We start from the raw sequence: 16,634 nt of genomic DNA, 5'->3' as shown, positions 1-16,634 counted from the left end.
GGGATCAAGTCCCAAGTTGGGCTCTGTGCTCAGCGGGGGGTCTGCTTCTCCCTCTCCCTCTGCCCCTTCCTACCCCCCCCCCAAGTTCTTTCGTGCTTGTGCTCTCTCTCTCAAATAAATGATCTTTTTAAAAAATGGCATAAGGAAAGAAAAAGATGTTTATGAACATAGAAAACTCAAGAGGATCTACAGAAAAATGATTAAAATTTAAAAAGTAATTCAGGGAGCGCGGCAGGTGCGGCGTTTCCCCAGTGGGTGGGGGACAAGGTGCGGCTCCTGCTACGTTCAGGCACCTGGCGGTGGGTCCGGAAAACGTGAAGGTGTGAGTCCTCCCGCCCTTTTCAGCCCAGACGGAGGCGCGGGCGTCCCGACGGGGGGTGGCGCAGAGCGGGGCCCCGGGCGCCCCAGGAGGGCTCGCAGGAGGGCTGGGGTGCACGGTTGGCCCCGCGCCCTCCCCGACTCTCCCGGTGCAGTGGAAGCGGCGATAGCCAAAGTGCCCAGGCTGCGTGGCCCCGGGCTGTGTTGCTTTTCGCACGTTTTATCATGGTCGTTTCCACACAAGCTTAATTTTTTGTTTGTTTGTTTTTTTAATAGTTTCACGTTACACGCAGGGAAATTGAGGCTCACAGAGGCTAAGGAACTCCACAGCTATTGACTTGCATCTTCTATTACTTAATATTGTTTCTTTGAGTTGAAACCATCAATGTGCTCTTTGAGTCACCGTTAGCACCGGTAGTAGGATCAGTAGGGGGATCAAAATCCTAGGAATTGTCCCCACACTGGGATCTGAAAAAAGTGCCTTGGGATATACATGTGTGTGTGTGTTGGGAGTGGGGAGGGCTAGTTCTGAGTAAGGGGCCTTGCTCTGTTTTTGTTTGTTTGTTTGTTTGGTCTGGTTCTTAGCTTCAGAAAGTCCTAAACTGGAAGGAAGGAGGATAGGAAAAATAATTTAAGTATTTTAGATTCGGTACCTCACCAAAGACTAATCAATGATGACTCAAAGCAGAAGTGCATTTCACTTACAAATAAAGATGCAAGGTTCAAATAAAATACTAGCAATTTGAGCAAGGTAAACCAAGCAGTGTAGTAAAATAAATAAATAAATAAAATGTAATTCAGTAAGACTAGTGGATATAAAGTCATATAAAGAAATAATTTTCATATCTATATAGCAGCAATAAACAAAATTAATTGTAAAAAAGACACATTGTTGGACATCTATTTGCCCCTCCAGATTCATTATCTTTCTCTACACTGGTAGTACCTTGGGATACTGACCTGCAGTAACAGGCTCCCTTGTTCTCTGGCTTCTCATTAGGTTTAGTAAGTGGTAGCACCAGCAGGAGATCCAAGAGAGGATGAAATGAAGATGGGGATTATATTACCTCTTCTCTCTCTCTGTGGGGTTGTTCTTGGCTGGCTGTATACCTCTACAAAGGTCATAACTCCCATCAGAGGGCTCTCTCACATAGCTATTTCTGTCTTTGGATTCTGGAAAATTGCCTTCTTCCTATCCCTTTAAGTTTAGGAGTAGTATGATTCTCTAACATTACTGCCCCCTAGGTACTGTATAACCCCTGGTAGTTTGCTTAAACTCTGCCTACGTCTTTGTAAATGACCTAATATGAAGGTGCTGTTTCCTATTTGGACCTTCAATGATATAGATATTATTTATGACAGCAACAAAGAATTTAACTGGAAATAAATGAATAGAGGTACTTAGATCCCTATGGACAAAATTTTATTTTATTTATTTATTGGACAAAATTTTAAAGCTTAATTAAAGGACATTTTTAAAAGGCTATTGAGACGTTACCATCCACATACAGACATTGGTTTTTCTCCAAATTGACCATATATTTGATGAAATTTCAAACTCCCAATACCTTTTTTTTTTTTAAGGGACTTGGCCAGGGAAATATAAATTTCTATAAAAGAAAAGAGGGCAAAGAATAGCCAAGAAAAATCTGAAGAACAATAAATCAGGTAAAGCCTTGTTGTTCTACCAGATAGTGAGTATTACTATAAATGTGTAGCAATTAAAACTGAAATTGGTGCATTACAGATCAATAGGGAAAGATAATGGTAATGGGACAATGATTATTCATGTGGACAAAAGCATAATAAAATTATACACCTATCTTACATTATAGAGAATATATGAATACCAGGTGAATTATAGTTGGATCATGAAAACTTTATGATCTCACATTACTAAAAGAGTATTCAAATAAGGCCTAAAACCCCACAGTAGATGCAAAGGAAACATTTGATGAATTTGACTACATTCAATTTTAAAATTCTGTGCATTAAAAGTTATTTTAGAGAAAGTAAAAATATAAGCCATGGCTTAGAGAAAACAAAGTAGACATCCATGTAATAGCATGTAGTAAGCTCACAAACATGTGGATTGAAAAGCTATTTAGGAAGTATGGCTCAGTCTTATTAAACATGCAAAATAATATCACATTTTTAGAGGTATTAAAAGTATAAAGGCAAGCATGGGGATGATAAATGCTATTAAATACAGAATAGTGCTATCTCAGGCAGAAGAAATGAGACCAGAATATGGACAGCAGTGCATAAAAATTGCTTCCACAGTTTTTCTTATGTAAGTTTTTTCTTTTTTCTAAGATTTTATTTATTTATTCATGAGAGACACACACACACACAGAGAAACAGAGACAGGCAGAGGGAGAAGCAGGCTCCCTGCAAGGAGCCTGATGTGGGACGTGATCTTGGATCCCAGGATCATGCCCTGAGCCAAAGGCAGATGCTCAACCACTGAGCCACCCAGGCATCCCAACTTATGTAAGTTTTCTTATGGAAACATGGGTGTTCATATTCTTCTCTATACGTTTATGTTGAAGATATTACTGATGCAAGTGGACATGACACAAAAGTAGAAACTAGATATCAGAAATCAAAGTCCAATAAACCAAAAGTTGTGGGATTTAATTTAAATCTTATAAACTGGGGATCCCTGGGTGGCGCAGCGGTTTAGCACCTGCCTTTGGCCCAGGGCACGATCCTGTAGACCCGGGATCCAATCCCACGTCGGGCTCCCGGTGCATGGAGCCTGCTTCTCCCTCTGCCTGCGTCTCTGCCTCTCTCTCTCTCTGTGACTATCATACATAAATAAATAAAAATTTTTTTAAAAATCTTATAAACTGTTATATAAGGAAAAAATAGGAAAATATCAGCTTTGTTGAAATGAATAGGTGCATTAAGAGGAAGATAAAGTAAAATACTTCCTTATTAACTGGAAGCCAAAACAGATTTTCTTTCTGTCTTTCTTTCTTTTTTTTTTTTTTGGATAGAAAACTAACCAAGATGTTTTTCTACTAGTAATTCAATGTTAACCTAAGGTAAAGGCAATGCAGCAGGAAAACAAAAGTAAAACAAAACAAAACAAAAACAGTGAAATTAGATGAAGTAGATGTAGGTACAACTAGAGTCCATGATCACAGATGTCCTTGAGCATTTCAGAAATTGGTAAAGAATTTCACAAAACCACTCTTGATCATTTTATAAAATTCTGGTAGACTGCCTGCTGAGGTTCTGAATACAGAAAAAAAAAGTCAGCACAATGACTATTTTTTAAACGGAAAAGAATGGCTTTGGTATTGTAATATGTCTATCAGGTCAAATTCCTTGCCCAGAAAGCAATTGAAACTTTTGTGAAAGCATTAATTTGCAAATCTTAAAAAATAATGTTGGACTTCAATTCAACATGAGTTGGTGAAGATTAAAATCTGTCAGTTGAATCTAATTTTCTTCTGTGATGGGTCTGTTAAAGGGCAGCGACAGTGTAATTAATTGCTCGAGGCTCAGAAACCCAATTAATCTCTAAGTTGACTTTTATTTCGTAGAATGTTAGTGCTAGAAGAGGCCTCAAGGATTATCTAGCTCACCCTCTTCATTTTATAGAGGAGAAAATAGACATCAAGGAGGTCAAATAACTTGTTCAAGGTCAAAGATACTGTCTGTCTTTGCCAGTGCATCCTGTAAATAGGTTCAGAATTGCATCATTTAAGCTTTTATGAGTTTCTTTGCTTTGGATCATGAAGTATTATTTGAACACAGGTTTTTCTTATTTCATAAAATACCTGGGAACTCATCTCATGAATGTCTCCTTGCAAAGGTTTCTAAGCCTCTAAATGTTCAAAATGTGAAGCCTGTTCCATAATGATTTTGCAGGAGTAGAGGAGTTGGACGGGACAGTGTGCTAATCTGCACACCCAACAGGGGAACTCTAGAAACAGAGGAGCAGCCCTCTGTGGACTTGTGGAAAACTAGGGGTCCTAGTTTGGTGGAGGCAGGGACACCGAATCCTGGTGGTACTGTGCAGGCCATGTCATCTCTTAGGGATTGATGTGCTGGCTGCCAAGATTTAAGTAGAAAAAGTGGCCACAGAGTATTTTCAGAGAATGTCAGCAGAGTAACAATGATAACAAAGATGACATAGGAGAAGATCACAAGAAATGAGACAGCTGCTGGAAACGTGGGAAGCAGAGTGGCACTCCATGTGTCAATGTAGCAGCCATGGAGGTGCTCTGCTCAATCTTTTCAGGGAAGTTGCTTCAAGGAAAGCAATTGTCCAAGAACCTCCAGTTGCTATACACTGAGGTCTGCTGCAGCGTTCATGCTGTGGCCGTACTCTGCCAAAGCTGCTCCCAGCCAATCCCTGAGCATGATCAGGGTATTAGAGCCAGGACTTTTTGGCTCAACACGGAACATCTCTAATGGGAAGGCTTTGCTTGGGGACTCCCTACTGGCCTGGCAGAGACTTTATCAGTTGTGCTGCAGTTTGAGGCTCTTCCTGTTTTCCTCTCTCCTTTTATGGATGGGTGTCAGACCAGTATCAGTTCTGAAGGCTCTCCATGCCTACCTCTACTTGTCCCTCTCCCTTTCTCCTTTATAGACTTTTTCCTAAATAAACCTTTTGATCAGCCAGTTTGGTCTTGGCATCTGTATCACAGAAGACCCTAGCCAATGCTGAATATAGCAAATTGCCCTGGTCGATGTCAAGGAGGGATTTAAAAAAAATTATTTGAGAAAAAAATTGGGATCCTGCTTTGCTGAGGGGTGGTTTAATAGCAATAGTTTCTGTTTGGTTGTTCTAGTTACGATTATGACAATTTATTAATTGTGCTCCTTCATGATGGCATGCCTTAGGATATATGTGTTATAGCAAAATTTACCTCCAGGGGGAAAATCCATGTTTCATATACTCTAAGGTATACTTTTTTTTTTTTTTTACTTTAGTCTTTCTGAAATTGGAATGGGTCTTAAAATAAATGGCATGCCACAGTTAAATTGGAGGGATTTTTCCTTTACTGATGAATAAAATACCTTGGCATCCTACCATTGATGGTATCATAGATTCAATAAGAAACATTAGTTCAGTTCAGGTCACCAGATGCCAGGTACTATTATAGATCCTAAAGATCTAAGGAGCTGGATTAGCTTTTATCAGTTATTATTGGGCTGTTTCTTAGATATATCTACCAGGAAAAGAAAGAAAATCCTAAAGAACAGAATTATATGTTAGAGAGGTATACTGTGGATGACCATTTTTATGGGTATATCACTATAGAAATAACTAGAGATCCAAAGAGGTAAAAAAAAAAAAATGTCAGGGGAGGGGTGCCTGGGTGGCTCAGTCTCAAGCATTCAACTCTTGATTTTGGCTCAGGTCATGATCTCAGGGTCATGAGATCAAGCCCAAAGTGAAGCTACCACTCATTGGAAGTCTGCTTCTCTCCCTCTTCCTCTGCCCCTCCCCCTACTTGCACATGTGTGCTCTCTCTCAAAATGAATAAATAAATCTTGAAAAAATAAGTCAGAGGACACAGGACATATGCTCTTTGTCACTTCTGGCTGTATTCACTCATTTCCTTTTCTTTTCTTTTTTGCTATTTTTACAGCTGATGTTTCCTTATAGGAAACATTACAGGCCAGAGCTAACTTGTTCTGGTTACTCTGTCATTCTCCCAGCAGTATCTTGTATAATGAGTTCTATGTGTTCAACATTCAATGTATTAAACCCCACGTTGATACATGGTCAGAAATCCCGAGTGAAGGACCGAGCAAATCCAGTAAGCTTACCAACAGTCTTCCAGGGACACAGATTAGATGTAAGGATCTGTAGTCTGGATTCCCCATAAATGTATTTCATATCTAAAATTGTATTCTCTGGCATTGACTGCTTCCAAAGTTAGGATTGAAACTTTTGTTTCCTTTCTCTCTCCATGTGGTCTTTATGCTTGGATCACCATATTTCCAAAATCCTAGGAAAGAATAAATGGGGACCATTTTAATATACTACTCCATAGTCTTTGGAAAAATCGGTATAGTTCATGGAAAATACTTCAAACATGTTAGGTTCACTGATTATTTGAAAAAAAATGATTTTGTATGGAATAATGCCCTAGACATTGTGGAAAATATTCCATAAAATGAGAAATTTGGGCAGCCTGGGTGGCCCAGTGGTTTAGCACCGCCTTTGGCCTGGGGTGTGATCCTGGAGACCCGGTATCATGTCCCACGTCCGGCTTCCTGCATGGAGCTTGCTTCTCCCTCTGCCTGTGTCTCTGCCTCTCTCTCTCTCTCTCTCTCTCTGTGTGTGTCTCTCATGAATAAATGAATAAATAAACTATTTTTTAAAAATGAGAAATTTGTTGTAATAAAAGTTAGAAGCATCTCCTCTCTAAGATTGGGAGAGGTAGTGTGATCTAATTCAGTAGTTTTTAAACTTTTTTGACATTGATCCATAGTAAGAAATACATTTTACATCATGATTCAGTATTTTCTTTTCCTTCTTTCTTTCTTTCATCTTTCTATCTTTCTTATTTGTCATCCACAATTTGAAAAATACTGGACTTTATGAAAGATCATGAGCTGGGGAGGTAGACTTGATATGAACCTCTATCCACAACTAGTCCCTTCCATGAATTTGGCAAGTTGCTGCTTTTAAATCTTGATTTCTTCATATGTACAATGAACTGGTTTGTCCTGATGTTTACAGACCATTATATATGAACTGACTAGCATATAATATATGCTCAATAGATATAAGGCAACAGGAAAATGCTTTCTAAATGTTTTGCACTGCGTTTCCTTATATCCTTTGTCATTTATTACCTCAAGGTAAGGTTGTTACAGATTCTGTTAGCTCTAGAGTAATTGATACAGCCTCTCTTTCTCTCCCCCCACCCCCAACTTCCCTTCTCCGCTTTCCTCCCTTCTTCCCTGTCTCCCTTTTCCTTCTGCTCCATAATTCCTCTCTGTTTTCTGGCAATGCACCAAACAAAGTTGGGTCTTAAGACTATGTAAACAGCCTTGCACCAATACTCCTTTGCCTTGCTTCAGGTGCTCACAACCAGCTTGGGTTCTTTAGCTCTCCCTCCTCAGGATGCTGCCATCTTCATCTGCCATTCCTCCTGAAGACTTACTGTGTCCCTCTTTCTCAACAGGATCTTAGAGTGGGTGCTCAGGTTCTAAGTGCCCAGTCATTCTCCCTTCTTACAAGTCTGCTCAGGTTCTCTGCAAATTACTTCTCCTGGGCCTGACCCTATCCCCCAGACATACTCACATTTCTCTAGGTACATAGCTGATGTGCTATTATTTATTTAATCATTTCCTTACCATTGCATATTTGCATTGCTCCTCTTTTTTTCTAAATTGGAAAATTCCACAATTAATAAAATAATGCACTTGGTGGTTTAAAATTTTTGGTCTAGCTAATTTTCCATTAGAAAAAAATGCCTCAAATTTACCAAATTTGATCAAAGTAGGTACTTTTCCCAAAGTTAAGAAGCGGAAAAAAACCTTTCTAATGATAGTTTACAGATATATCTACTTATATATTAATATGCACACACATATTTTTAAAGATCAAGAAGAGCTTTATAATTCAGAAAGGGACCCTTTCTACTCTTTACAATGAATTAAATATGGTCACCTTTGCTTCACCACTAACCAGATTACAGTCTCTGTGTATCAAATGACAAATTCCTAAGCAATTATTATTTGCTGTTGCATATCCTGTTTTTATATACATGATATGTATGTGCCAATCCCTTATTTTAGTACTAATTTATATCATTTTTCAATTCTGTTCCTATACCTGTTGTTTCTGAACTGGTTTTCTCCTATGCTTAGACTGTGACAAAATGCACAAGAATGGGCAATGGAGGCAATTACCTAGATGAAGGTAATAATTTTTTTCAACTACACGATATTTTATTTTATTAAGTAATCTCTACACAGAACATGGGGCTAAAACTCATGACCGTAACATTAAGAGTCACAGGCTCTACCAACTGAGTCAGCCAGGTGCCCCTGAACTACCATGGTATTTTAGATACAAGTGGCTTTAAAAAAATTGCCAGATAAAATTTTATTCATATTCACAATGAATAAGCATTCTTCCTGTGTAGTGTTCCCCAACCTTGGAAATGCATGTATAACATTTCTACAGTTACTTTCCAGGGTTACTTTGGAATTCACCAAGTCAGCAATTTCCTATTTCCTATAGACTTGGTGAGGATGCAAGAGCAAGGATGAAAAGTAAGAGAGTAAGGAAGGAAGGAACCCACCAATCTAGGTTTAAATGGGACAACAAGCCACTTAGTGGTGTCATTTTCCTCGACCACCTCCACAATAATTATTAAGCTCTTGATCCCATCATCACCTAGTCACTGTGATTCCCAGATTATGGTGGCTGAAATATCCAGGAACAGATTTTATTGTCTTAATGAAACAATCAAATTCAACATATGGAAACTGACTTATACTGAATCAACCAGAAATAGTCACTTCCTAACTGCATATCACAGAGAGACAAAGTAAGAAGGGAAGTTATATACAATGAAACCATTAAATGCAGATTTGCCACAAGGCAAGATGGTAATGCTTGAACATTATGAAGTGCGAAAACTGCACAAACACATTATATTTTAAACACTTCATCTATTTAACAAACTATGTACACTCTTCAACTAAATAAGATGAATTGAGATTCAAGAGGCAGCATCGTACTGGCAAATCTCATCCTAAAGGCATCCATTAATATAAATCAACAGTAGCAATTTGGTTTGATCATTTATTTGCAAGAATCATTAAGGTTTATTAGCATAATTATTCCCTGTGGGATTTCATGTCAAGGAAATGAAAAATGGCATTATCAATATTTAAAAGATAAGTGTGTAATGTTCAGAGTACTTAAACAGTCATCTGCAGGTGGTGTCCAGCTGCAGCAAATTAGATTAGATTTGGGCATTTTTCTGAATGAAAGAAAAATTGCTTTGTTTTAATTGCTTTGTTTTATAAAGCAATACAATTTTGTAAATAATTTCTACTGTATAGTTAGAACTTATAGTGTATACCTATTAGCATGCCTTATTTCAGATCAGGAACTATGTTATGTTCAACCCTGTTATAACTACTAGCAAATACTAATCATATAATCCAGCATTTATTATTAGGGAAAGCTCTTTGCCTTCCATATACTAGACCTTTAGTCTAGACCTGTGGGTGAAAAAGCTATATTCCAAGGAGAAATGAACCAGAAAATTTCTCCTTCATGCTGGGAGGGCATAAATCCTTCCTCAACAATAAAATAGCTTTTATTATAATAATTCATCAGGAAAAATAATATTTAAATGTAATGACTATTTTTTAAAGTCATACAAAGGAATATTATTTAGTGATAAAAATAAATGAGCTATCAAATTACAAAAAGACATGGAGGATTCTTAAATGCATATGAGTAAGTGAAAGAAGTCAGTCTGAAAAGGCTACATACTGTGTGATTTCAAATGTATGACATTCTGGAAAAGAAAAAAAAAACTATAGAGACAGTAGAAAGATTAGTGGTTTACAGGGGTTTGGAAAGAAGGAGAGAGGGATGAATAGATGGCCCACAGGGGATTTTTTTTTGAGCAATGTAACTATTCTGTATGATACTATAATGGTGATTACATGACATTATGCATTTGTCAAAGCCCATAGACCTGTACAAATAGAGTGAACCTGAATGTCAACTGTGGACTCCAGTTAATGTATCAATGTTGGTTCATCAATAGTAACAAATGTACCAGACTCTCATATGATGCTAATGCCAGAGACTGTGTGAATGTGGAGGGGGGAGAGGACATATCAGAACTCTCTGTAGTCTATCAATTTTTCTGTAAATCTAAAACCATTCTAAAAAAAGCAAACTCTATTAATTAAAAATTTAGTCTATTATTTTCAGGTAAAATCAGCTAATTGTTGCAGTTGTTTAAATTTGTCTTTAATTTGGATGAACATTCAGGCCAAAAATCTTTCTCTCTGACATATCCCCTACTAAATTACATAAATTATTGTAGAATCTTTCTACAATACCCATGTGTGGACTGGAAATAAGAAACTATAACTAAAATTCCCTTTAGAACCAATGGTTCTCAGAGAAGCAAAAAAAATAATGAAATAATAAACACATGTTTGCTACTTTCCAATGCTACATGACATTTCACTATTAGGAATTTAAAAAACCCCACAAACAACAGCAACAACAAAAGCCCATGAATGTTGCATATTTTAGCTCTTTTGTGTATGGCCTGACCTATCCTTACTGTTTCGTTCATTAGTACACAGTGCTCTTATTATAATGCCATTCCTTTAAGGTAGGGGGTCCCTTTACCAGGGTAACAGGGAGTGCAGTGTGGTACTCTTAGACCAAGATTTGAATTCCACTTGTTCAGAATCCTGTTGGTTTTTCAGCATCCCCCCTTCTTGTGATTAAAAGCATGCCAACCATTCCATAAAATTCTTCTTTTCTCTCTTCTCTCATAATTTCTGGTCACCTATATAGTTTCACCTTAGTTTATTTATACTAAATGCAAAGCTTTTCCCTCCTCTGACACAACAGATTCCTCATCTGAATTATCCTTTTGAACGTCCTAACACTCAAATTACTGCATTCTAAAAATATTATCAATCCGTCAAAGTATATTTATTAAGTTATACTGCGTTCAGGGCTCTGTGCTAGCCACATTTTAGTAAATTGAGACAATTAGTAGTGCACTTAAACTATTGCTTATGTGTGTGGTGTTCTGAAATGTTATTTGCATGTTTTGAAAAGCAAATGGAGTTGATTGATTTATTTAGCTGCCTAACTACACAGATAATCTATGTATTGATGAGTGAAATACTTTGTGTATTTGATTATGAGGTAGTTTTTAAGTTACAAATACTTCTTTGAAAAACTAATATATTGGTGTGATTTAGAAATCCATTGCATTTGAGAGGGCTTATATTTAGTTCCTAAGTAACTAACATTTAATGATCACATTTGTACCCTGTTAATGTTTTTAAGACATTTATATTTATATTTATGTAAGACACCTGTATTTAAGACATTTAAGACATCAACAAATATCATAGTTCAGTAAATAATGTTAACCTGAGTGTATGAATACAACCAAAAAAATCTGTCATTTGGTTGCTAAGCAGTCCATTGGATTGTGTTAGGAGATAAGGGAAATGAAGAAATCATAATGTATCTAGACTTTAGTGGAGATTTTTTTGAGAATTCTCCTAATAAGACCTTATAGAAAGGTATATAACTATTGGTAGCTTATTAGGAAAATTGGTGTATTGGTAACTAGTTGATCATATTGCAGGTTTGCTGATTTAGTTCCCCTCAGAAAGCTACTCCGGTGGTGTATGTCAGGGTTTGTGTTCTTGCAACCTCTTCTACATTCTTATCCTTGAAGTATTTGAAAAAACAAATGGCATGCTTATCCAATTTGTAAATGACATGACTCTGGGAGTTATTAAACATGTTACATGGGTATTGCAGAAATCAAAACCAAGAATTAAAAGTTGTAATCAAGATTCTGAGAGCACAGAGATTAAGGGAAGGGAATTAGCTAGTAGCTTCTAGAAATTAAAGAAGTGAGAAAGGAAACCAGAGGTCTTCTTCTACCTTCTAATCTATAAAATCAAATATTGATTTACAAAGGTAATTAATTCTACAAAAAGCTTTCTTTATCTTAATCATTTTCACCCATGAGATTAAACAGAGATGATGGTTTGTTAGGAATTACATTTGACTAACAATAATAATAGAATCCTGAGTGAAGGAGAGGACACAGAGGCTTAGATAAATTAGGAACTTATTCTTTCATACAGCATGAGGTCAGGAGTTAGGCAGTCCAGGGCTGGTGTGGTAGCTCTGTGGTCATGAAGAACTGAGCATCCTTCTATTTTTCTGTTCTGTCATCCAGGATCCAGAGCATTATTATCTCATTGACCAGGTGACTGGTGGGGTTTTAGTCATCACATGCTCTTATTTATTTTTAAGATTTTATTTATTTATTTATTTGAATGAGAAAGAGAGAGAGAACGAGAGAATGAGAGAAAGAGCACAAGCAGGGAAGTGGCAAAGAGAGAGGGAGTAGAAGACTCCCCACTGAGCAGGGAGCCCAGTGGTGAGCTTGATGATGAGCTCAGTCCCAGAACCCTGAGATCATGACCCAAGCTGAAGACAGATGCTTAACTGATTGAGCCACCCAGTCGCCCCAGTCTCAGGCTTTTATTAAGGGCAGAGACTCACACATGCTCCTTCTCCTCTGGCAGAAAGGAATTCAACGAAGTCCATTTTGGCTAAAGTTTGAAGAAGAAACCTGAAGAGACAGACATAAAAGCCTGTAAAGGCCAGGTTAAGGGTTTTAGTTTTTTTTTTTTTTTAAGTAATAAGAAAACAAAGTGAGTACTTACCATTAAGGAAAGTTTTTCCAATTTATGAGCTCCCCACAACTAGTGTTCCAGAACCCACCTACCACTGAGACTGGACAAGAATAACAGAGTAGCCCCTCCTCCCACCAACTGGCTAGCTAGCATGAGCCACAAAGAATAGCCATCGCCTGGCGTGTAGGAGGAGGAACTAGAGTGTGGAGACAGTCTCTGTCGTGCCAGGAAATAGGGAAGGACTTAAGCTAAAGGTGAACCAGGAACATTAAGAGAAGCCTTCTGGAAAATAGCCTCAAGCATAAGCACAAGATAACACTAGAGAAATGTGAAGATAGTGGTGTACTGAAAATAACCAGAGTGACACAAAAGTTCAAAACCAGCTCAACTCCTGACTGCATGGGCTCAACCTCCTGCAGTAGTGTTACAGCAAGAGAAGAGGTGGACTTACTTCAGACCTAAATATGATATGCCTCAGTCTCTACTCTCTTACATGTCTGGCATTCAATCTAACATTATGAAAATGGCCAAAAATCAAGAAAAACCATTGTTATAAGTGTATAATGGGGGTGCCTGAGTGGCTCAGTTGGTTAAGAGTCTGACTCTTGATTTTGGCTCAGGTCATGATCTCAGGTTGTGAGATGGAGTCCCATATGTCAGGCTCTATGCTGGTGATATATATTTATATCTCAGGCACTTAGCAATGTTCAAAACAAAACAAAACACAACTTCCTGCTGATAACCCAACCAGCAAAATTTTAGTTAGAGGCTACTTTATAAGAAGCTATATATAATTCATGTTTTTTTTCTAGAGTTCTCATGAAAGATGCTAGACAAACAGGATTAAATGCTTTCAAAATGTTTTGCACTGTATCCATATGGTCAATTTGACTTTTGTGGTAACTGGGTTTATTTTATTTTTTAAAAGATTTTATTTATTTATTCAAGAGAGGCAGAGACACAGGCAGAGGGAGAAGCAGGATCCATGCAAGGAGCCTAATGTGGGACTTGATCCTTGGACTCCAGGATCACAGCCTGAGCCGAAGGCAGACGCTCAACTGCTGAGCCACCAGGCGACCCAGTAACTGGGTTTAGATGTTATCCCAAAAGACAGCAACCTTGACAATTCTCCCCCCGCCCCCCCACAAAGTCCTCTTCTAATGTAGAAAAACAATTTGATTCTAAGGTGAAGTCCACAAGCCCAACAAGATTATCTATTTACTGCTAATCTCCTTGCATTTCAGTTTGGGACGTTTCTATTGATCTATCTTCAGGCTCTCACAGTGTTGTCCAGTCTCCTATGAGCTTGTCCAAGGCTTTCTCCATTTGTTACAGTGTTTCTTATTTTTGGAATTTCTTTTGGATTCTTTCAGTTTTTGTTTCTCTGCATTCATTACCCATCTGTTGTACGTTGTCCACATTATCCATCAGATCCTTTAGCACATTAAGCAGTTATTTTATATTACTGTTTAATAATCCTCCAATCTGTGTCATAGCTCAGTCTAGTTCTGACGCTTACTTTGCCTTTCAGACTGAGTTTTTCCTTGCCTTTAGCTTTGCTGTTTTTTTTTTGTTGTTGAAAACTGACTGTGGCATATTAGGTAATGAGGATTGAGATAAATAGGGCTTTAATGTGTTTTTTTATTATGTGACTAGGAACTGGGCTGTGTTTAACATTTGCTGTAGCTGTTCATTCTAGAAGTTTTAAATTCCTCTAGTGTTTTTGTTTCCCATTGTCTTTGGATTTCCCTAAAAATTCTTGTTAGTGTGTTTCTGCAGTGTTTCCACCTGTACTCAACTGACACTACACTGAAGCACTGTTGGTGCAGTAGTAAAGTGTGGGAAGAAAAGCATTCTATAATTTTATGATTAAATCTTTTGGTGTCCTTGGGCTGTGACTTTCACAAGTGTTTCTTAACTTCCTCCTCTCTATTTGAGAGAGACAGGAAGTCTGCAGAAGGCTGTGGTCAGAGAACCATCCTTGCCTTGGGATATGGCTTTGATAAAATCTTTTCTTCTAGAATGTAGGCCTTTATTAAGGAGAAGGCTCTGGATATATTTGACAATAATTATTAATCTTATCCCCCTGCTAGAGCCACAGGAGACAAGAGATCTTTCTTGGTTTTTCATGGTGAAAACTTGCTGGAGTTTCTGGAAACAAAATCCATGCAAGTGCTGGGGCCTCCCAAGCCTGCAACCCCCAATAGCTTCACTTACCCTAGCCCTACTCAGTCTCTAGGAATTCATTAAAATTGCCATTCAAGATTTCCTCCTTTATGGTTTCAGAGGCTTCTGTTCTAGGTAAGCAGGTCTCAGATATGAGTCCTTGGATTCACCTCTCCAGATTTCAGGGCTGTTATTTGTCCTGTGACCTCAGTTCTATGATGAGTCCAAGAAAAAGCATTAGTTTTTAGTTTGTTTGGCCTCTTCTGGTAGTAAGGATGGAAGTTGATGACTTCCAAGTTTTTACATTTTGGAGCTAAAACTGGAAGTCCTCTTGGTTATTATTAATCTTTAGGCAGACATATTGCTGCATAAGATGGATTTCAAATTAGATAACACAAACTAAGCCAAGTTCTCAACACCTTTTTTTTTTTTTTTTTGGTTTGTTTTTAAGGGATCTGTCATTTTTAAAATCAATATATTTGACTAATTTTTCTGATCCGGTCCTATTTTTAAATTCTTCCATTTAAAAATGGACTTTAGGGGATCCCTGGGTGGCTCAGCGGTTTAGCGCCTGCCTTGGGCCCAGGGCCTGATCCTGAAGACCTAGGATCGAGTCCCACATCGGGCTCCCTGCATGGAGCCTGCTTCTCCCTCTGCCTGTGTCTCTGCCTCTCTCTCTCTCTCTCTCATGAATAAATAAATACAATCTTAAAAAATAAATAAAAATAAAAATGGACTTTAGCGTCTACTTGCCAGTTAAATAAATCTGATCACATCCCGCCTCCATCTATCTGCTCTCACACTGGTGCTTGCACCATGTATTCCACAGCAGAAGATCCACGTGCCCATACATTTCTTTCTTTTTTTTTTTTTCCCATACATTTCACTACCAAAGTTTACCAACAGCATCCGTTGGGGGTGGCGGTGAAGGCGGCTTCGAACACACTACCCCCAGTGCCTCCCGGTTACCAGCGAGGGGGCCGGTGACCATGCCTCCTGCCGCTCAAGATGAAGCTAGGCATCAACTCACATGGACCGTGTATTGAGGGCACAGGATGCTCTTTTTTTTTTTAATTTTATTCGTGAGAGACCCAGCGCCCCACTAAACTGCAAAGAGCTTTGGCAGGACGCGGGATCCGAACTTCCCGCGCGTCTCTTAGATCTGGAGCCGCAGCCTCCCCGCCCTCCTCCCAAAAAGCTCAGTGCCGATTGGCTCCTGCTGCGTCCAATGAGAGGCCGCGCCTGCGCCGGTGGGCCGGGCCCCGCTGAGGGCGGGGGCAGTTGCCAGGAAACGGCGTAAACAGCGGCGCTCCCAGCCGGCCCCTGCTCTGGCCGCGGGAGGTGGTGGCCGCCGGAGCCTGAGCGGGGGACTTTATCTGCCAAGATGGTGAGCCGCTGGTTTGTCCATTGATTTAATTGTAGTATTTGGAGCCAGTCTGCATCTAAAAAAGGGATTCGGAGGTGCCTATTCTGAGCAACAAGTGGGAAACTCGTCAGTTTGCTTTCAGAGGCCTCGTGGGCTATTGTTTCAGCGACGCTAGCGGTGGCTTCCGACCTTTTTCAAATGTTCCTCAGACTCTATTAGATCTGCCCGGTGAAAATCTTGCTTGCCATATTTCTGGGAATTTGGGAAAAGATTAAGAACGTTGAACGAAATAGTGGGGGAAAAAAAAGTTTGGGAGAGAACAAACGAATTAAGCGGCAGCGGTTAGGGCGGCCCGGGTGGC

The 16,634-nt window shown here is 38.9% G+C and overlaps 1 protein-coding gene and 1 long non-coding RNA gene across 3 annotated transcripts in view; one reads left to right on the top strand and one right to left on the bottom strand.

Annotated features, from left to right (window-relative positions):
- Window positions 1-606: 606 nt before the first annotated feature.
- LOC111093350 lies at window positions 607-16,071 on the bottom strand. 2 transcript variants are annotated; one of them, XR_005381358.1, is made up of 3 exons: window positions 15,938-16,071; window positions 6,112-6,293; window positions 607-920 (listed from the first exon to the last, which is right to left on the bottom strand). It is a non-coding gene; the product is annotated as an uncharacterized LOC111093350 (long non-coding RNA). The 2 variants fall into 2 exon arrangements; XR_005381359.1 differs by lacking the exon at window positions 15,938-16,071 and adding an exon at window positions 12,608-12,680.
- Window positions 16,072-16,179: 108 nt separating this feature from the next.
- MNS1 (meiosis specific nuclear structural 1) overlaps window positions 16,180-16,634 on the top strand; it is a 33,942-nt gene continuing 33,487 nt past the window's right edge. The window contains exon 1 of the mRNA XM_038580493.1: window positions 16,180-16,294. Within this exon, the coding sequence (XP_038436421.1) occupies window positions 16,292-16,294 (3 nt within the window). The 5' untranslated portion in view covers window positions 16,180-16,291. The remainder of the gene's footprint in view (window positions 16,295-16,634) is intronic.

The sequence above is a fragment of the Canis lupus genome, chromosome 30 (assembly GCF_011100685.1).
Source record: "Canis lupus familiaris isolate Mischka breed German Shepherd chromosome 30, alternate assembly UU_Cfam_GSD_1.0, whole genome shotgun sequence".
Taxonomy (NCBI): Eukaryota; Metazoa; Chordata; class Mammalia; order Carnivora; family Canidae; genus Canis; species Canis lupus.
This window is presented reverse-complemented; position numbering and strand designations above follow the sequence as displayed.